Source organism: Struthio camelus, chromosome 3 (genome assembly GCF_040807025.1).
Source record: "Struthio camelus isolate bStrCam1 chromosome 3, bStrCam1.hap1, whole genome shotgun sequence".
NCBI classification, from domain to species: Eukaryota; Metazoa; Chordata; class Aves; order Struthioniformes; family Struthionidae; genus Struthio; species Struthio camelus.
The window spans coordinates 86,530,190-86,552,439 of NC_090944.1; the positions used below are offsets into that span (position 1 = coordinate 86,530,190).

At 35.2% G+C, this 22,250-nt stretch overlaps 1 protein-coding gene across 11 annotated transcripts in view; it reads left to right on the plus strand.

Annotated features, from left to right (window-relative positions):
* PACRG (parkin coregulated) overlaps positions 1-22,250 on the plus strand; it is a 266,415-nt gene that overhangs the window by 37,188 nt on the left and 206,977 nt on the right. For 3 of the 11 annotated variants that reach the window (XM_068938917.1, XM_068938919.1, XM_068938920.1), the window contains one exon: positions 22,011-22,112. The exons of the other annotated variants lie outside the window; for them this stretch is intronic. In XM_068938917.1, coding sequence (XP_068795018.1) covers positions 22,101-22,112 — 12 coding nt within the window. In that variant the 5' untranslated portion in view covers positions 22,011-22,100. The remainder of the gene's footprint in view (positions 1-22,010; positions 22,113-22,250) is intronic. 11 annotated transcript variants of the gene reach the window in all.

Consider the following 22,250-nt stretch of genomic DNA (forward strand, 5'->3'; position numbering starts at 1 on the left):
GAGAGCTGCAAATGTAAGATCACTGTCAGGTCAGCTTGTCATGGTGCTGACAGGTCCTTGATATAAAACCCAATTTACTGTTTAAGAAGCACATCCATTATCCTTCTGATTTTAAAACAGAACGTATATCAGCAAAATGATAAAAGAAAGTACTTAAGAATTGTGAAAGTCAAGGACAATTTCATATCAGAAAGTCACAACCTTTTTTGCATATTACTGATTAAAATTAAACTGAAGGTTAATATTCATTTGTGTCTTTTCTTCTTTCAGAACGTTAAGAGTTTGCATCAGCTGAACTTTCTCTACATGTATTATATTGTCATTTGAATTAGCCATGCATTATATTGTATTTCTTTTTATAGGAGTTGGAGAGATTTTGGAAGTGTGTCTATTTTAGGCAAATTGATGAGTCAGTTTTTAGGAAAAAAAAATCTGTCTTTTTGATTCTTATTAAAAAAAAACCCCTATAAATCATGTTTTTCCTATCATTATTTTAAAACTTTATCTCTATTTCCAATCTGGAATACAGTAAAATTCTTAAGTTCCCTGTGGAAAGAGGAAAGATCTGTGGATTCATCTACTTAACACATTTTCAGTTCCTCAAAATGGAAAATTTAAGGCATTCCTGAGTGGGTAGTAAAAATGAAAAGCATATTAAAACTCTTTACTCAGTGACCTAAATCGGTTTAAACGTGTGGTTGGATATCGTAAAATACTAGGAACAAAGCATTGGTTATATTTACCAAAATTTCTACCAAGGCTGGTGGAAAAAGAAGATTAAGGATTTCTAATATCAAAACTGTTTTCACCTGATGTAATAGTTTCCAGTGTCATCATATTTGTGAAATTTTAAAATGTCTCTCTTAAGTTGTGCCAATATTTGACATGCTATTTTTTCCCTCTTTTTCTAATTTACTTGCTAGTTCAAGAGTTAGGGATTTATTACATAACATTGAATTCTGCAGAGTTTCTAGGCATAAGATTGCCCATGTATAGTATAGTTCTTAACCTTACAAATTACCTCAAGAAAAAATATCAGTTTCATATTTTTCATGTGTTTTTGTATTTTTCTATAGTTTTTCCAGACTGCATATAAAGGATATGTATATAAAGGATATTAAAAGATTGTATATAAAGGATATTGTTCAGACTGGTAGGTCTGTAAATTCCAGACGGGCTCTAAAGTCTTGCCCATATTTTGGTTTAGTTTAGCTTATAAGCCAAGCATTTTAAAATTATTAAAATTATTGTCTGTCCTGTAATCAGTGTAGATACGTTTCTTCTGTCTGGAGATTTTATATAGGATGAACGACAGTAAATCCAGTCTTGAAAGTTGGAATACATTTAGTTAACATTTCTAAAGTGCCTGGAGATCTTCATATGGAATAATTTATAGAGGCACAAAATATTTTATACTTTCAACCTACTGGTTCAAAATATCATTTATTCTCCTTACTTGGTATGTGATTGCTGTTACAGGCTGTAATACAAACGCTTACCATTTCATTGGTTCTTTAGGCCAGTGAAATATGTAATTTACTTTATTTTATGGATCAGAAAAAGTTAAAGAATATTTCATAGCTTAAGTGAAATAAGTAGAAAACTTTTAGGTATGTGGTCTATATACAATTTGGATAAATTATTCTTTAATTTGTAATATATATAGCTATATAACAGTCTTCATATGAACATGGCGTGGAATTGCCATATAGGTTTATTTACAATATGAGTGTCTTCAGGTTCATGTTTTTATTGAAGGACAACTTCTGCCTTCTTAGAACATGCATAAAGCTTCTCTAAAAAGTGAAAGGACCCTTGTACCTGCATGTGAATTTAGCTAACAGGAAGCAGACCTACGTGGTTAGCCATTTTTTGAAGTAATAACCACATTTTAATGATAGTGAGCATTGTTTTAGTATACAAGTGCCCCAAAACATGCATTACTGTAGTTAGTAGGTATCATGGTCTTTATTATTAGTAGTTGTTTATATTTTTTAATATTATTTATTTATTATTACTGACACAGGTAAGGGGAAGATGTAAAAGCATTTGTCTTATTTATCAGTCTGTAATCTATATTGCTAATATTTCAATTGACATTTCTGTAAAGATCTGAAGGTGAATTAGGGTTGGTTGCTTTGGTAAGATTCAGCCACAGTGAACGTTTCTTCTGATTATATAATTTATACAGTATTGCAGCAGTGGCAACATGACACCACAGTGTAAAGAGGGAAACTTTTTATAGCTTGTTTCCACAGATTATCCCCTCTGGCCAAAGATGTGGAGAAAAGCCAATGTCAGAAAAGTAGAGGAAGGGGAAATCTAAATCAAATGCCCATATTTAGTTAAAGCTGAATATTTAGATGGCAAAAAGAGAAGGAAAACCAGTTCTGGAGACAGACAGGTTTAGAAGCTCAGTGCATGCTTTGGGTAAAGCATTCAAACCAGGTAATTTTAGCCTTATTAAGAATCCTTGGGAGCACACTTCTACTGTGCCACTTGTGCATAAAGCACATACGGTATAAACTGTGAAGGATGTCCAGATGGCCTTAGGCTCTTCTGAGCTTAGCTGAGAATGTTTTACTTTGTCTTTGAAGATTGTGTGGGAAGCAGCATGTTTTGTCCTTTTGTTTCTTTTTCTATAAAAACCTTTTTCTTGGCTGTAACTCCTGAAGCTATGAAGTTTTAGGTTGTGTTTCTCCTCTGGGAGGATAAGGAGGGGCATTCTAAATCTTTATATTGAATAGTTCTTATACTCTCTTAGGGAGTGAAAGGATCCCTTAGAGGGAAAAACTCTTGCTTTAGTTACAGAATCACAGAATGGCCAAGGTTGGAAGGGACCTCTGGAGATCATCTAGTCCAACCCCCCTGTTCAAGCAGGGTCATCTAATTAGTTAAGCTTGCTAATTAGAGGGAATCTTCCTTGTCCTCAAGCTCTTTCTCAATTGGAGATTGTTCTCCCTGGATCTTTCACTTAAAGTCAGCAACACAAAAGTCATGAACAGTGATTTGACCTGGCATTGGGCCAGTGGTTTCAGATTGTTTTTTCTCCATTCCCAGTCTGGTTCTTTGAGTTGACTCCATGCATTAAGCTCAGAATACAGTCAAGTTCTTTTAGGATCTGACTCAGTAGTTTCAAAAGAAGGAATCAGGTTTTCCATCAGTTTCTTCTCATCTCAGGGATTTGTTAGACGTGCTTTTTTTGTCTGCATCCTGGGAAGAGGTTATGGCCCAGTTGGCTCCTCCTCTTCTTCTTCTTCTCTTCTTCTTTTCAACACTGAGGGATTTTGTTCTGTATTGACTCTCCAGTTAATGGAAGAGCCTGTGCCAGAGCTTCTCACGAGTGTTAATGTTCTTCATCAACCTACATCATCTTGGGCAGCTGTATTAGTTGATTTAGCTATATTTTGAAAAAGAGATCTGTTTCTAGTGAAGAGGAGGTCTAATGAGTGCATTACCATTTGCCTTTGTGATTGCTTTTTTCCATTGCCTTTAACAGAACTAAAGCCAAATGAGAATAGCTTTCAGTGATAACTTTGTCTATGTTAAAAGTTTAATGAGTCAGGGTGTTTTCAAATAATTTGATACCCTTCTCTTGCCCTTTGTGTCAGGAAGTAAAAAAACCCTATATGGTCAGTGAATAAAAAGTTAAAAGTAAATGGCAGTGGGCTTCCCAGCTAAGAATTTCCTCTGATGATGTAAGACATTCATCTACCACAGGTAATCTTTCACATTAGTTTTACTAAGAGACACCAGACAGTCATTCTTCTTTTTAAGAATAAATTTTCATTTGTAAAGAATATTTTTGGTGTAATAGGGTTTTTCTGACATTAAAGTAAATATTTTGAACTCCAGTCATAAATGCTGAATTTCATGCATTTTTAAGTACATGAAAAGTTTGAGAAGTCAATGTTATTCTTTAAATGATTTTTTCGGGGGAAAAATCCAAGAAAATATTATATTTGTTAAAGATTCCAATTTCAAAGTAATTTAAAAAAACCAAAATAATATTTACTTAATTTTTACCCGAAATTTAACTCTTTTCCTGTAAAGTAAGTTTTGTAATTTTCACAAAGATATAGTGTATTCCCTATTAGTGTGATTTCCTGAGGCTCTCCTTTATGAGTTGTTTTTAACTGTGATTTATTGCAAGTGCTCCAACAAAATGTGGTTTTAATATAGTTCAGTGCCAGGTTATACAATCTGCAAGTAAGAGATGCAGGCCATATCTGCAGAATACGGGTGTATTCTGAAAAGCAGCAATTCAAAAAAATAACATGAAAATAATAATAGATAAGCAGCCATGGACCATGGTCTGGTATATAATGTACTACTATGAAACTTAAATTTATAAGCAGAGACTATGTGAAAATTATTTTACTACTGTATTTATCATCAGTATCAGCAGTTGGGGATGGGTCGTGAAGATCATTTCTTGCATTGCATATAACTGTAGTGTAGTACAAGAAATATATAAAGGGAGTGTTTACCCCTTGTTAGTCTGCATTCTATATTTTTCCAAAGTATAATTATTATGGCATATCTGTGTGTATCTTCTCCTAGGCGTGCTTCCACACGCAGGTGAGGAGAGAAAGCTTATAAGAAATAACTGTTCTAGAATAATTATTGCATAATAAATAATAAATACTTTGTTAAATTTTGATATATAGGTGAGTGTTAATGCTGCACCCTGCGGACTAGGTCTAGAGTCTACTGGATTCAATTTCTTTTGCTTCAGTGAAATTTATTTCAGAACTATTAAACCAGATTTTAATATTTACTATAGTAGTTACAGTTAAGGCAATTTGCAATTTTGAATGGGCTTTGGGGGGCATTCAGATAATTTATTGAGCTCTAGAAATAGTGTTACATTGATTGAATTTCTTTGTCCTACTCAAGAGTGAAACGAGGCATCCCTCTGCTCATTAACACGTGTGGTGGCCAGTAACAGTAATCTGAATTGCAGCCACCGCTGTTACCAGCTTCCAAAAGCAGCAATAAATCCTGCTTCTGCAGGTAAGGGCCTATGAACAGATGAGCTCATCTAACAGCTTACTGCTGCCTGGAAGGAGAGATCTTGTCTACTCCTCAGTTTTTTCTCCCTGCTCCTCGCTGTGCAGCTAGTCACCTTCTTGTGCCATTTCTCCTGTTCATCTGACACTACTGTGAGAAGCTGATCCAGTTTCTTTTTTTCTACTTGGTTAGTTTTCTAGCAGGTCAGTGAGTTGAATAAACTCACAGAACTCCTACAAGCAATTCAGCTAGTAGAAGTCAGATGCTGGGAGTATGTGTCTAGGAGTAGGGAGTGGAGAAAAAGAACAAGCTCCACCTTTTAGTGGTGGTGAAATGTTATATCAGCTCACCTCATGATGTAGAAATGCTCTGACTTCCTATGTCACATGGCAGCAAAGCTACTCCTGAAGTTTGCATTTGACAGGAGTTTCCTAAAGACATGCCAGCAGACATGATTTCCTTCTTTGGGCAATGGAGCTAAAGCACGGTGTAGGCTTTTGTACCTTTTGTATCTTTTTATATCTTATGAATGTGATATAAATATTTGACAATAATTATTTCACTGAAACAGAAGAATCCTGAGGATGGAGAAATACTCTGAAAGAATATGCTCAGAAGACTACAGAAAATCTATGGAAATATTATATATGTTTCAGTTAATGATAACTGATAACTTAGATTAAATTTACATTTTGGTGAAATATGAAGAATATCAGATTGTTTTAAGTTTTTGAGACAAGATAATGAATAAGGAAACATAAAATATGAAGTGTGAAACTATTTTGATTAGTTGTGAAATCTAGATTCTGTGTTATCAGCCACAATAATATCATGCATGGTAGGTTATCTAGTTCACCAGCTAGTGTGTTGAGAATAATGCATTCAGTTAAATGTAAATGACATCGGGGAAAATGTCATTTAGTCTTTGTCCATATGCAAGATTATTTTGCTCTCATTCCATTTGTCTACAGTTTTACTACATCTAATCTAATTTATAGGCTGACGTGCTGGATATTATCCTCTCTTGTCCAGAGTTAGAAAGGAAAAATATCTAAATATTACATTACTAAAGTTATTGAGGGATGATTTCTTTGTACATCACTTTAAGCAATCTGCATAATGTTTTGACCAAAACTTAGGCCATTTTGTGAATAAGTTATAGTTATTATTACGATTTTAGATGTAGAAGGTTTTATTAATTTTGAAAATAAATGTAACCTCTTATCTAACTCTGTCATTGGTCTAATTTTGCGGGGATAGATTTTCAGGATTTAACTACTCAGTATGGTTTTGGTCTACACAGAACCTTTTAGCTTTATGAATGCATTCTCTTTTATTCTTCTTGGAACTTCTTACCTGCAATCTACTGAAGCTAGCAAAATCACCCCAAAAAATGTACCTGCAAGTATATACTTTGGCACTCACTTTTAAAATTCTATTGGGTACCTGTACCTATTTTGCCTTTTTTCATACATATGTGAAGTGTCTTTGGAGATTTATTCCAGATCCTTTAGCTAGTAGATTCTGTTTGTTGGTGATCTAATCAAAATCAGTTATTGAACTTGTTTTTTTTTTATGTAGGCACTCTTGATTTTGATGTATAATAATCTAGTTATCTGCTAATGACCCTTGGAATAGGATTCATCTGACCAAATATAGCTGCCTACTAAAAAAATGGTATAAGAAAGAAAATGAGGTATCTGTAGAACATACCGCGCATACTGAGTTAGAAAAATTATCATCTCTGCCTGCATACAGCATGATTCATCTCATCCTAGGACAGACACGTCCTGCTGACACTGACCGCTGACCCCGTAAGCCAAGTTTACAATAGTTTATGAAATAACTGTCTAGCATTTGTGAATCAATATGATTTGGTGCTACACCTTATATTATAAATACTGTCTAATCCTTACTCTGAATAAGGAGGATTTAACAAGTCAGCCCTGCACATTGAATGATCTTGCTTCATTTGCTATTCTACCTACATTTTTACCAGTGTTAAAAAATTGTGAATTATTTGTTTAGATTGTCATTTCAGAAGAATAATTTGAGGATTTTATATTTGAGAAGATATATTTTATCTTAATAGTTCAAGTTTAGTAAGGAATGAAAGCTTCTTTGTTTCCTTCTCATAAAATCATCTATTGTCAGCTTATGGTCTCTGATATGATACTGAAAATTAGCAAAATCTCAGCAGAAGTGTCTGATTCCGCTTTGCCATTAATGCAAATGACAAAAATGACATCATCATGAGCACAGTGTCATTTTTCATTTTTTAAATGAAAAATCTTAACAAGTATGTTAAATACAATCATCTTAGGCATTCAAAGATTATTTTCCCTTTGGCAATGGCCAGTATTCATGCTCATGTGTTCCTAGATCACTTCTATCATTTAGTTATCTATTGTAAGATCATAATACTTTTCATGTCTCTATCTTTTGTAATTTTGATAGTACCTGGTTTATTTAACTTTTTTTTCTTCTTTTCCTATGTGCAGCCTGCATTGTCCATTCTGTATTCTTATATCTGTATTATTGATCTGAAAATTGCTAGACTCTTGTTTATTGTATAGGTCTATTCAAGTGTAAGGCATAAGATTTTGAAAAGATATGTTCAAACTTCTCATTTACTAGTCTTGTCCGTGAGGAATCAGCATTGTGTCCCGGTTGCGAAGGCACTGTCACTACATCTTCCAAGTTTTTGAAGGCTGAGATTTGAGAATGGCTTGTACAGTTAACCAGTCTGATCATTTTAATACTAGTTTAGATTTATTGGTAAAATCCTCCAAACTTATTCTTGGTGTTGGAAAACAGATTCTGCATCTACATTTCAACTTGTATTTAACTTCAATGTGGTTGATGTTTAAACACTTTACTCCTCTTATTCCTCTTTGCTTGAGATCTGTAGAGTTACAAATTATCTGAGCTTGTAAAAAAAACCTTCCAAAGGCCTAGATACCTTCTAAGTGTTTTATGTCCCATATCCTATCATAGCAAAGTTGCTACTGCTTAATGATGTTCTGTTTTTTCAAAGTATTTTTGCCTTTTGATGAAATCTATACACATTTACTTTCTTGTTTACTTTAAACAGATCCTTTCTTGCAATGGAATGTGACAGCTGTCAGGAATACTCAAAGAACTATTCAAAAACCTGGAATCCTTATGATTCCTTCCATTTATTTATTAATATATTCTTTGGCAATCTCTCTACTCTAGTTTGGTGACAGAGGGAAGATGACAAAACTTGTTTAAGTTTTTTATTTTTTAACTTTCATTCTGAGATTGTTTGATAAGTATAGAGTTTTTATATAATGTTAAGTTATTACATAAATAGAGTGTTATGTTACTTCATGCTAAACCCTGGGTGGAGAATTTAAATCTACGTTTCAGTGCAAGCTCTATGCTGAAAAGTATATTACCTTATATCACGTTCAGTTCCTGTACTATTGTCTTTTTCCATATCACACAGAAGATATCTTTAAAAAATTTTAAACTTCAAAAAGTAATGGAGAGTTTGTTCTAATATATATAACCTGCTAACAGATGTTTCCTATTGTGAATGATATTTCCCTCCCCATATCATCACTGAAAATTAATTTCTGTATATGAAAGATGAACATAAATATTTGGAAACAGTAAGTGTGTTCACGTACTATACAAACCACTACTGAAATTGCTAGGTTCGCAAAATACCTTTTCTATTTGATTTTTTTGAGAAATTAGGTCTTGATATTTCTAAAACAAGGCACATCAAAACCTTCTACAGTATAGCCTCTGATATCTGATTGTGCCAATATCAGTTGTTATTAGTCTGACAATCTCTTAAGTCATCTTTAAGTCCCTTTACTATTGCAGACTCCAGTCTCTGGCATGTTTATTTTTTTTTAATCTCATCTGCAATTTGGATTATTTTAGGATATTATTTTTTCTAACTGATGGCATGCCTAGCCTTGTGCATATTTGCAGTTTTTCTATGGCAGCATTGACTAATCATCTGAAGCATTTTTGCAGATTTTTAAAAGTTATAATCTCGCTGGTTACCATGTGATTAATTTCTTCCTTGTGCCATTACCAACTTGAAATATTTTTGTTTAACAAATGTCAAATAAGAGTTAAATGGTTATCTAAACTTGAGATTTTTGAGTCTCCTTTTCTTCAAGAGCCAAGGAAATAATTTGTAACAAGTAATTTGCTCAGGGAGTTTAAATGCATTTACCTTCTCCTGTTCAGAAAGTGTTTATGAGAATATCCAAATTCCCTCAATTTTATTTATTGTACTAATTTATTATATAAATATTTTCAGTAACTTGGCAATGAATTATTAGTGTGAATATTTGGTATTGTACTAAAACACGGTTTCAGTTAGGTGAGTCTCCTAAATAGGAAGAAGTTAGGTCCATCTTAGTCAACCCATTAAGTGCCAAGTGGAAGGCCATCATTTCTTCTGAGAATGAAAGAACTAAGTAGAGTAACACAGTAGTCAAGACTTCAAACAGGAACTGTCGCTATGACTGTTCCATACTGCACTGCACCTTGGCATATAGGATGCAAGATTTACTCTTTTATGAGCGGAATGATTCTATTGTTTTTAATAATCACATAAATTCACCAAAAGACAGTCTATTGTAAGCTGGCTGAGTAGCAAAGGATTTTTCATTGGTGTAGAGTTTGTTATGTTCTTTCTGACAGAAAGAAACTTGGAAATGTAGATGCTGTCTGTCTGCCTTTTGATAGCGAAACTACTTCCATATAAGTTTCTAGAGAATTCAGTATAAAAATAAGGATGGAAAGTTTGAGTTTTGTAATCAATAACACTTGTAATGAATGAGATTAGCATGTAGTCTTCACAGTAGGAATAGTATTAAAATTATTCTCAAAATATTGTATTGGATAAAATATGACCTTTTAAAATTCCCATCAAAATTTGCATTTCTTCCACAAAAATTTTCATCTTCTTCCACATCTGTCTATACCGGAAAAAAATTCATTTGGTGAAATAAAAGAGAGTTGTGAAGTGTTTTGCTTGTTTATTTTTGAAGTTACATCCTTCTAGAAAAATGCCCCAGTAAGTTTGGAAAAATGCATTTTAATAAGTTGGTCCTGAATTTATGTCACTTTTAAAACAGCAAAATCACTATTAATTTTGAAACTTTAAAATATATATTTAATGTGCAGCTATACTGAAAATATAAATACGGACACTCATATTTTTACCGTAAAAAATACTGCATGTTCTGAAGAAAAATATCTGCTCTTAGCTTCTGCCTCACAGCAGAAGAAATGACTGATATTAGATTAGTCATTTACACGTAGCTCATCTGGATTTTATTTCTGATGCTGTCAGACTTAAAAGAACTACCAATTTTATTGAGACTAGTGATGTACTCTACACTTATAGGTTTATTACCCGTTTGAGAAGCTACGAAATATTGAAGCTTTTTAATAATAAGCAGTTTATATTGCCTTGTGTCAGCAAATTTCTTAGATTAATACCTTCTGTTTGATTGATAGAATCCTATCATGCTTTTTATATGGTTCTAAGGCACACATTTTTGCAAGAGTTTCAAGTAAATTAATGTAGGCCTTATGAATACATCCTTTTCTTTCTTTTAGTTGAGTCATATGACTTCCCTCTGTGCTATGATTAGCTGCAATGCCTATTTTATTCTGACTTTCATCAGTGTTATTAGTCGTTCTCAGTTAACAGCTGAACCATCCAATACTATATTATTCCAAATGAATTCTACTTTATAACGTTAGTAGGTTTGATAACTAAATAATAGTTACTGCTCACATGTCTTCCATGGCTCTTTTAACCTCACAGTTACTGAAGTATCTTTTCTTTCAGAGATTGTGAAACTGATATATATCAAACTAAGCTGTGAGCAATTCTTCTCAAGGTTTATTTAACTTTGAAATTCCTGTTTCTATTTCAGCCAAGAAGCAGGGCTTCTGTTTTGATTTTTTCCAGTTATACCAATTCATCCAATAAAAGACATTGACTCTATCTCAAAACCTTGCCTCATCCTAGATTCTGTGTACAGCTAAAGTATTTGCATATGCTGTTTGTATGTGTTAAGGAAAATAGAGCTGGGAAAAAAAAGAATTTTAATAGGTTAGAAACTCATTAATTTACTATAAATCTAAGTGTTTTTACACCGCTGTTTAATACATAAGTTGGACTTTATGCTGATGATCGCAACCCTTTGAGCCCAGCAGATTAGCCAGTTTTCACTCCACCTCACTGACCACTTATCTAGCCCATATTTCATCAGCTGGAGGCCAGTCACTAGTGGTGTCCCCTAGAGGTTGATACAGGGGCCAATACTGTTTAACATCTTCATTAATGATCTGGATAATGGGACCAAATGCACCTACAGCAAGTTCACAGACAATACAAAACTGGGAGGAGTTGCTGAAACACCAGATGGTTGTGCGGCTATTCAGAGAGACCTTAACTGACTAGAGGAGCAAGCAGAGACGAACCTCATGAAGTTCAACAAAGAGAAGTGCAAAGTCCTCCATCTGGAGAGGAATAACCCCGTGTACCAGTACATGCTGCGGTCCGACCAGCTGGAAAGCAGCTTTGCAAAAAAGAACCTGGGGTTCTGGTGGACACCACACAGAACATGGGGCAGCATTGCACCCTCATAGCAAAGAAGGCCAACGATATCCTGGGCTGCACTAGGCAGACCGTTGCCAGCAGGTCACAGGAGGTGATCCTTCCCCTCTACTCAGCCTTGGTGAGGCCACACCTGGAGCACCAGGTCCGCTGCTGAGCCTCTCAATACGAGAGACGTCTGGACCTGCTGCAGAGAGTCCAGTGAAGGGCCACAAAGGCAGTGGTGCATCTCTTATATGAGGAGATGCTGAGAGAGCTGGAACTGTTCAGCCTAGAGAAGAGAAGGCTCAGGAGGAATCTTATCAATCCGTATAAATATCTGATGGGGGACAGTAAAGAAGATGGAGCCAGCTCCTTCTCAGTGGTGCCCAGTGACGGGACGAGAGGCAATGGGCACAAACTGAAACGCAGGAAATGCCATCTGAACATCAGAAAGCACGTCTTCACTGGGAGGGCGGTTGAGCAGTGGAACAGGTTGCCCAAAGAGGCTGTAGGGTCTCCATCCTTGGAGACATTCAGAACTCGACTGGACACAGCCCTGAGCAACCTGCTCTAGCTGATCCTTTCTCGAGCAGGGGGTTTGGAGCAGATGATCTCCAGAGTTCCCTTCCAACTCCAGCTATTCTGTGATAATATTTTTCTGGTTTTTTTATTATATTAATGAAAGGAGCTTCTTATACTATTATAGGCATTATTATTGAAAATGATAGAATTCTGTATCACATGAATTGGAGCCACTGACAGAGAGAATGTTTGTACGAGATCTCAGAATCAACCATTTACTAATTTACCATTCATGTCTTTTACAGCGTACACCTTATATAAGAATTAAACTGCCAGTGATATTGCAGAGAACAGACTTAGCATATCTGATGCATCTCCACGTCTATCTGTAGTCTAACTAGCTTTCAAAAGATGATGTCCCAAGTAGTATATGAAAAAACTTTTTTATACATTTTTTGGAAGGAGGAGGTGGGTTCAGCTGACTAAGTGGGCTATTTTAAGGCTTTTAGAAGAATCTTAAAGTCTTACAAGAATCAGCATTCCTACAGCTTTCCATGCATTTTCTACATAGTGGTTCTGCCTCTTTCTATTAAAATTTATCTTCATATGATACTTGAGTTATCTTTATGTTCTTTTTTATCTTTACAGTTAATTTAAAGCCAGGCTAGCACTTAAATTTACTTAGTTCCTTGGTATCACTAGAAACCAACCCAGAAACTCTACACACGAGTCCTTCACTTTTATTCCTTTCTTCTAGCTGTATGTCTGCAGTCTGTCGAAATCTTGTTTGGGGTGTAAAGCTTCATAAGCATGAAAGTCTTCGTCTTACCTAATTGCCTCAAATTCGAATCTATTACAGATGACAGTGTAAGACATGGCTGGGGCAGAACAGTAGCAAAAGAAATTGTTGGTACTGACGTTAGAATTTAGGAGATGATACAATCCCTTTTGTATTGTACTGAAGTTGTTTTTTTTTAGCAGTAATGTTGCTGATAAAGCCATATGTTAACATGTTAAGATATCAGTCCTTTTACAAGGACAACAGAACCATATTTTCCTTTGATGCTAAATTCAAATCATTCCATCCCAAGAGGACCCTTGGCGGAAAAAGAATAGTTATTTAATTCAAGTTCTATGCAGATAGGATTTGAAATGGTTTTAACAATCTCCATTTGTCTGCTTTGCATATAGGTAAAAAAGAAATCCATATAACAAATGTAAAATTTTGCTTAGTGAAAAAGCATCAATTTTGTCTCACATCAGGACGCAAAATAGTGGGAGACAAGTGAAGAGGAACTGTCACAGAACATGTCTTCACAGATATTGACAGTGGTAGGTTGTGACTGTAGGTGGATAGACTTGTCTTGCATTGATTATAAAGCTGCCACTTTATTATAGAGTTTGCTATTTGAAATCTTTTTCGTATTTGTAGATGTAGAATTAAATCAACAGCTTTTGGTAGTCCTCCATATTCTTAAAACGCTTTATTTCAGGTATATAGTAGTCTCCATAACCACCTGGATTTATTGCTTGTTTTGTCCTTTTTTCTTGAAAAATATTAGATTAGATTGATTGTAGCAATTTCATCACAGCTGGGAGATATGTTTTCTGTTAGTGATGTCTACTAAATCTACATGGAATCTTGACAGGCACATGTGAAATATCTAAACAAAAAAATGAACTTTCTAGTCTATGAGCTCCTCTTACCATTTCTGTTGATTGAATTCTGCTGTCATATGTTGCTGTTTGTTAATCTTCAGTGGTTTGCTTAAAATCTTTTCCATAACAAGATCCATGCTTTTCTTGATCACTTTCTCCTTACATTTGTGCTATTACTTCAGAAATGGCTCTAAATTGATTTAATCACTCTTTTCCTTAAGAGCTTTTTTCCAAAGCCTCTTCTTCTTTTGCTGAAATTGCTGAATAATCTTAGGAAGTATTTAAAACTGCTGAACTGTAAGTTCTGTCTTCATCTTATAAAAGACCATTTGGGCAGCAGCTGTTACTAACTTGGACATTCTGATGTGATAGGTACGCACTGACAGAGAGCTGGATTAACTTTTCTTACTGTACGTCGAAGCGTACCATCATTTATTTATTTTTATTTTAGAATCTTAGTATCCTTTTGTAATCCAGTGTTTTTATGATCTTATGAGAAATTTCTTGTAATACTTCAAGCCTCTCTCTTTTCAGTAAAGGCATTAATTTTAGACTGGAGAGTACTGACTTTTGTCCTGTTTTGGATTTGTTTGGGGCTTTTTTGCTAGTTTGAAAGAAAGACTGAAACCCAATCTAATCCAATATTCTTTGTAGCATGGTCATCATTCACTGACATATGCTGTCCAATTGCTTCAGGTGTAATTTCCTCAGTTCCTTTCTGCCTTAGAGTGTCACTATGACGGTTTGCTAGCCTTCCTGCCCTCTATATTTATGTGTTTATAGATCCAGCTATATATCATTTTTTCATTATTGCATGCGTCTTTTCTAGACTTGAAATAATGCAGAATTTCTATGGCTATTAGAGATCTTCTTGAAGATATTTTTGCATGGGAAGATGTCTCGTATCTGGCTAGACAAAACATAGTTTGGTTAAATTTTTGGAGCTCTTTTCATGCCTTGCAGTCCAAGAATTCCCATGACAGATGCAAAACTTTTTTCCTTTTATTCCAGAAAATGTAACCTAGTGTGCATTTTTTTCCTCACCATGATTATTTCTTATTATTATTCTCCACATCATCCTTGGGAGCTAATTTACTAGGGTGCTGTTGGGAGCAGAATTTTAACCTCCTCCAATTTTGAATTTTGCAGGAAGTGTGAAAATACTCACAGATAAAAATCAAAGGATACCAGCAAAGTATCTTCAGTTAATTTTAATAGCAAACTAGCCCTAACTACCTGCATAGTGAATGTGTAATGATCTCTCATAAATATATTGTGATAGAAGTTAACAATTTTATTTTCTTCAGTGATTTGAGGACTCTTCTTCCCCATGCTATCAGAAAATCTCAAAAATCAGCAAGGACTTTTCTACTTAGGAGAAACTTAAATGGACTTCCAATGTGTATTTCCATTCCAGGGTAAAAGTGATTCTTTTAAATGTTAGCTATTTTTCAGTTAAACTAAATCTGATTCAGCCCACTTTTTTTTGCATCATGACATCCACATTTGCACTCAATCCAATTTAAACTCACACCGCCAGTTCCAGTAGCCTCTCTACACAACAAAAAGGCTGGCTCACATAGAAAAGAGAGAGTGCCCTAGCTATGGGGCCACATGATTTTGGGTTGGTTTTCTCCTAATATCTCTTAATATAACTCTACTCATTTGTATTAGATGCTACATATACTCTTTTGCTCTGAGACCAGAGTGAAGGCATTTAGTTTCTAGAGGGAGTGCCTTAATCTAGGGTTATTCTTATTTTCTTTCTCCTATCCTTTGTATACAAGTAGTTTATACAAGCTTCAGTAGCTTCAACAAGGTAGACATCCACCTCATTTGGCCACAATATTGTTTGAATTGATTAAATAAGGATGAAGACATACCTCAAAGGCATCTGTTCCAACGCTATAGCCCTGTGAAAACCTGTTTTCCCATCATAGATGGTTGTCTTCACCACGAGAGATACCACCGAAAACAGTATTTATTGAAAAAATATATTCCTGAAATTTATCAGTGAACTAAAAAGAAAAAAAAAATAAGGTGCAACTAAGAAGAAACTGTTCTACATGCTACCTAGGAAAAATTGTTAATAGTAAAACTGTTAATAACATTCCTATTTTGACAATTGCATGAAAATTGTACAGATGCATCGTAATGTGAAAGATCACCAGCCCTATATATGTATGTTAGCCAAAAGTAAATGTTCCAAAAATTCCACACTGAGGGCTGAAATATATACAGCATAGAGTAGGGTGATATATATCTTGATTACTAATGTTTATGCATTAATATTGGCAACTTTCAGTGGAGATTTCTCATTTATTAAGTCCTAGCCCCTTAATACAGATGTAGACTAGAGCACAGCTGAAAGTCTAGTACCATGAACAACAAACTGCTAAAATTTCACTGGACAACGAAACATTCTGCTTTTGAGTTTCACAAGACTTCTCGGAAAGTAGGCACAGTCTCGGCAAATCAGCTTCTACACTTACAATAGGAAGATTGTTTCCACTCTAATGACAGAATCATTATCACCACTTCATAATGACAATTAAATAAAAAGCAATGTTAAATTGATGGTTAGCGTATTTTAGTTTGGTATTCTAAGGAAAGAAACCAATCATGCTTCATGTCAAAAACATTTCTGTGAATTTTTTCTCCCTTTTCTCATGAGGCTGTTATAGTTCACTATACTTTCACCTCATGAATATTTTAACATTGAAACTTAACACATTTTAAGTGTTTGATTTTCAGGATGTATCACATTGTCACAAGCAAATATTTCCCACAGAGATAAAGTTGCATCACAATAAAAGAACCTTGGGACTGTAATAACATTTCTATTCTTTCATCCACGTTCCTACTACTTGAGAAACATAATCTCAACAATGTACAGCACATGCACATCAAAGAGGGCTTGAAAGTGTAAATCAGTGGTGACCAAGAATACAAATATTATGGCACTAAGACTATACATAGAAAGTACTGCTATGTGAGATTTTTGTCTATCTCATGGCTTATTAAAATTAGTAATATATTTGCCTAAATTTTGATATAACAAAAATTAAACAATTTGTGTGCTAGAATAGTGTAAGCATCTATGTGCATTAGCTGATTCTGATTATTTTCGCAGGTAAAAATAACATCTGCGTACTGGAGATTAGTCATTGGGATATGCACATACACAAATGAAGAGTTATGGGTTATTGTAATAACTAATATTGATTAGTTCAAAATAAAATAGAATATTCATGAAATTGCACTTACAGAAGCATTCTTCACAGTCTGTGGAATTGAATGAGAACTGAATCCAGTTGTAGACATCAGCGTTTGCATGTACGCCCATTGAAATAACAGCAGTTCCTTTTGTTTACAGAATAACATGAACACTACTAAATTGCAACTAATGATATTCTTCAGGATTAAAAATAAAATCAATTAGTCAAAGCTCAGCAAATAAGTAATAGAATAATGACACATGAGAGAAAACTGAGAACTCTCATACTTTTAAGTTTCAGTTGGTACAAACTATAAACTGCTGTACCCTAAAAAGAAATTGGATCAACTTGAAAGTTTCCTTTTGTTTGCTTGCCTAGTTCCTAAAGGAAGCATGGGTACTGTGGAAAGAAACAAAACACAGTGGTATAGCATATAAAGGATGAATGACACTGAAGGAATGATTTAGCTATAGTTCTGATCTGAATAATATCTTTCTGTTTTTCAGGTAGAGCTCATACAGATTTTCATATTCAGGCGGCCAAAATTACTGCTTTAGCTTAAAAAAATCAGAATCTACCCTCTGTAAATACTGGAAACTAAGTAAAAGTTTAGAAACTTTTTTGAAAAGGTGACCTCTCTGATTTCCAAGTCCATATAAAAATAAAAAATAAGAGCAACTGAAGCAGATATTTGTAATGAAACAATAATATGTACGTATAGATTAAGTAATGGGAAAAAGGCATTTTGTGTTAAAAGCAATCGATATGTCCTAGATTGGTAGTAAGAAAAGTATTCATGTCTGAATGCTCTTTGGTGGCCTGCATCAAATTAGTTAGCATCTGGCATTCTCTTTAATCTTACACCTTTGAATGTTTTATCTTTATCATTCATTGAACAAAGCAAAATCAACAAGACACAAACTTTATTTCCTATCATACTAACAATCGTATCATTTTCTATCACCGTTGGAAGGTTTTATTATCCAATTCTCTCTGAAGTCCAGTAGCCATTATGTCACATTTTATACTGTTTCATTTTTGTTCTAGCTGCACATCTAGGCCAAATCTACCAATTCCATCTAAGTAACATCACCTGCAAATATCTTTTTACCATTCTTTTATCCCACTTTTAATAAAGTGATAAAATGTGTTAAGTGTCAGGGTTTTGGCACTCCATCAATTGCTTCCCTCCAGGAATAATGTAATACCTACATAGATCTTTCTTCAGGAGTTCTCAAAGTGTTTTGAAGAGCGGGCCAATTTTATCACTCTTATACAGATGAGACCCAAGGAGGTACAAAATATTTCCAATTGTATCCTTAGCTTTTGCATTAGAGTGACACTGGCACCTCAGTCCCACTCAGTGCTGTAGCCAGCAGTTCCCAGACTAAGGCCAGTCACAGCCATGCCACTATGCATGGCATCAACAGTAATGACAGCAATAAAAGCATTGGCAGCAGCTCCAGCTGCCTCCTAGGTTGCAACAGCAGAAGTTCTGATCAAGTGTTAGGAAAAAATAAATTCTCAGTGAGGATGGTCAGACATGAGAAGAGGTTGCCCAGAGAGGTTGTGGAATCTTCACCCCTGTAAATATTCAAAACTCGACTGGGCAGGGCCTTGAGCAACCTGATCCAGCTTTGAAGTTGAGTCTAACTTTGAGATTTGTCCTTCTTTGAGCAGTGAGATGGACCAGATAACCTCCAGAGGTCTCTTCCAACTTAAATTATTCTATGATTTTGCTATATTTCTTGTTTAGTAATCTCTGCATCTTCTAAATAGATGAGCCAAACTTACCATGTAGGGTTTTCATTCTCTCTCAATTTGTTTTAATTTATCTGATGCACTTAAAATCCATTGTGCTTTCTCATGTCTCTGGCAACATATCTTTGTGTTAGTTTGTTGATTTCTGCTGTGATTGACCGTTTTCAAGCAAGGTTTTTGATAAATGGCTTTTGCCAGTATGACTACTTTCATCTAGATTTGGACCTTATTTTACTCTATGCACCGTACCTTCTGTCCAAATCAGATTCCTGCTTCACAGTCGTGCATGGTGGGAGAATAAGACAAGAGAAATGAATTGAAACCAAACAGGTTCTGACAGGTTGTCCAGAGAGGTTGTGTAGATTCCATTCTTGGAGGTTTTCAAGATCTGGCTAGATAAAGCCCTGAGTGACGTGATGTGATCTCAAAGCTGACGCTGTTTTGAGCAGAAAGTACTAGAGACCTCCTGAGGTCACTTCTAACATGAATGATTCTATGATCCTATAATTCTGTGTTCTCTGCTACACTGTATGTATTAAACTTCCCCCACTCCAGCACTCTTAAATTCATATTCCTCTTAGAAAACATCTTGTATGGACTGAGTCTTTCAGCAGCTGTCTGAATAGAGTATGTAGCTGCACTAGAAACTAGCCAGACAACATATTATTTTACTGAACTGTGATGTCTAATCATGTCAGGATAAATTCTTTGGACTGATGCTCTATTTCTCTCTATCAATACTAGATACCAAATAGAAGGGTATTGAACCAAAATACTACCGCTAATGGCAGTTTATGTGAATAAACAGTACATGAAAAGATGACTTCAGGGAATGAGTGAAACAGTTATCTTCCTGTAACTGGTTTTCTCTGTAGTGATTTGTTGACAGGTACAGTCAACGTTGCAGATGCATATAAGACTGAACACTGAAAGCTGGAAATCTTTTTCTGTCTGCAGTTTGCCTGCAGTGAGCTCTAGCTCTTTTTTTATGCATGTCCGTCAACAATGCATCATGCGCTTTTTTCTCTTTATTACTCTCAACCCTGCAATTTCAAGATTCTATCAAAGAGGCTATGAGAAAGAAAAAGGAATGTGAATAACATATAATTGACACATTTTGAAGAACAGCAAGCACAAGTAACATAAAACTTTTTTGTTAGCTTTCCCACATGTCGGTTTCAGTTTAGTCAATATTTAGTTGAAGGAGGGTTCTAGAGCTCCTAGCCGAATATAGACATAAGGACAGTTCTCTCAAATCCAATTTCATACCTGGAGGCTTTGACAGTGTTGGTAAAATATGAATAAAGGTTCAGGGTAAAACTCTGCAGATCTCAGAAACATTTTGCAACAATGCCACCAGAGGTTCTGGTGAGGCATGCAATGATGCCTGCAGGTGGCTATCATTCCACAGGTTCTTACATAATCAGCTATCTGAAGAGGCAGTCTGTGCAATGATATAGCCAATCATGTACGTGACTCAACTGTAAACATGAAATAGGGAGTCCTTCTGGAGAGAAGCGTGGATAGTTCATATCATCTCTAGAATATTCTGCTACACCGGAACCTGTAAAATGTGACAGGGGTTGTTAGAGATGCCAAACCAAATTGATTAGTGCTCTGTGGGATTGTCAGGAAGGCGTTGTAAAGGTAAATCTCTTCACAGATCTTTTCCTTAAATAGCAACAGTGAATTAAATATAGAACTCATGTCTTAGCAATAGTAGATCCAACTATTTGCACTGCTAATTTATTGAGGGCATCTACTGTAATGTTTTAGTTCTAATCAGGAGTGCACTTTTAGAACTGAATCTCCCAATTTTTTTATTTGTTTGATGGGCAATTTCCTAAATGGCTTAATAATATTGTAGAGTTGTTAAAACATTTTTGATGTCTATCCTTGAGCTGGAGCAAGTTTTATAGGTTAGAACTTATGACAAGTACTCCATTGTTGTGAAATAATTGTAATAATGTATCAGTGATATTGACATACCTAGTAGATACTGGTGACAAGCTGCTTCAAGGTACTGGTAGCAGTGCAAGAGGCATTGCATTTGATTCTATATGTGTTTATATATACACAGGCTTTTTAGGGCATTGTAAAGTAAACTATTAATACCCTCAGAACAAGTATATGTAGGTTATATTTGTAAAAAAAATTTATTATCAGGAGACCAAAGCTTGAAGGCTGCTGAAGAAAAACAGAGGATTGTAACAGGGGCCTCCAACAGCAGAAGCACAACATGACTGCAGAGGCCTTTAGGGTTGAAGGACAGGACAATACCAGAGTTCTTGGGGCTATGAAAATCTCCTCAGTGGTGAATTACTTGTCATTAAAGTAATGTAATCTTGGCAGCTGGGTCAAGACAGTTTTCAGGATAGTAAATAGAAAAAAGCACAAGTATCCAGCATATGTAAAACATACATACCATATGTAGTAAATTTGGATATAATGAGGAACTGCAGAGTAATGAAGAAAGAGCAAGAAAGCAGACTATATTAGCAAATGTGTGAAAGTGATGCCAAATAGACCTAAGACTGGGGAGGCAGAAATCATCAGCATAAATATTACCCTCCTCCCAGCAAAGAACTTGGAATGCTGATGACTTTTCCATAACCCCAGCTTCTTGAGGAAGAATAGCGTCATTGACTTCAGGACCCAGATTAGCTTTGGAAGGGTGAGCGCAACATTAGAGAAAGGCATAGGTACTAGAAAGGTTATGTGTGTCAGCTTTAACAGTTTCGTTGTTGGGGACGGGCAGTAATAATTGGATAGTTTGGAGTTTAAGGGTTAGTATTATCTTAACTAGACTGATAATAATTCTTTTATCAGACAGTTAAGACTTTAATTAGATGAACCATAAATTCTTTGTTTCACACATGAAGTGTATTTCTTTAGCCCACAGAAATTGCACAGTGTTTGGTCTGGTAACCTTGCCCTTGAGGCTTGACTATTATACCTGGATGCAACAAATGATGGAGAATGTAGGCAACTTAGGTTGTAATTTAGATGCAACAGCATATATTTAGCATGCTAATTAGAGAGGATGCTTTTTTACTAAGCCTCTTTGAGAGCTTCAAGAGTTTTATTGTTCACCTTCATTTTTCACCAGAAAATTCAGACTTTCATTTCCTGAGGCACATTTAGTTTGCCAGTAGCTTCGTGTTCATGTTTATGGCTTCATTTCCTAACTCAGGTACTTATGACTTCTACAATTTTGTATGTCCTTGCAGCCTCTCAGATCAGTGTCTCTCAGCCAAGAGAATTACATTTTCAAGCTACCGGTTTGACTTTCAAGACAGAGCGATCATACTGTGAAGACCATGCCAATCAAAGTAATGCAATTTATTTATTTTATCTTGCCTGACAATATTTTTGCAGAAATCAACCGATATTTAGGGAAAATAAAATTGCACTGAAAGTTTCAACTTTCAGCATCACAACGTTTCATGGTACTGGGACTTGATGGACTC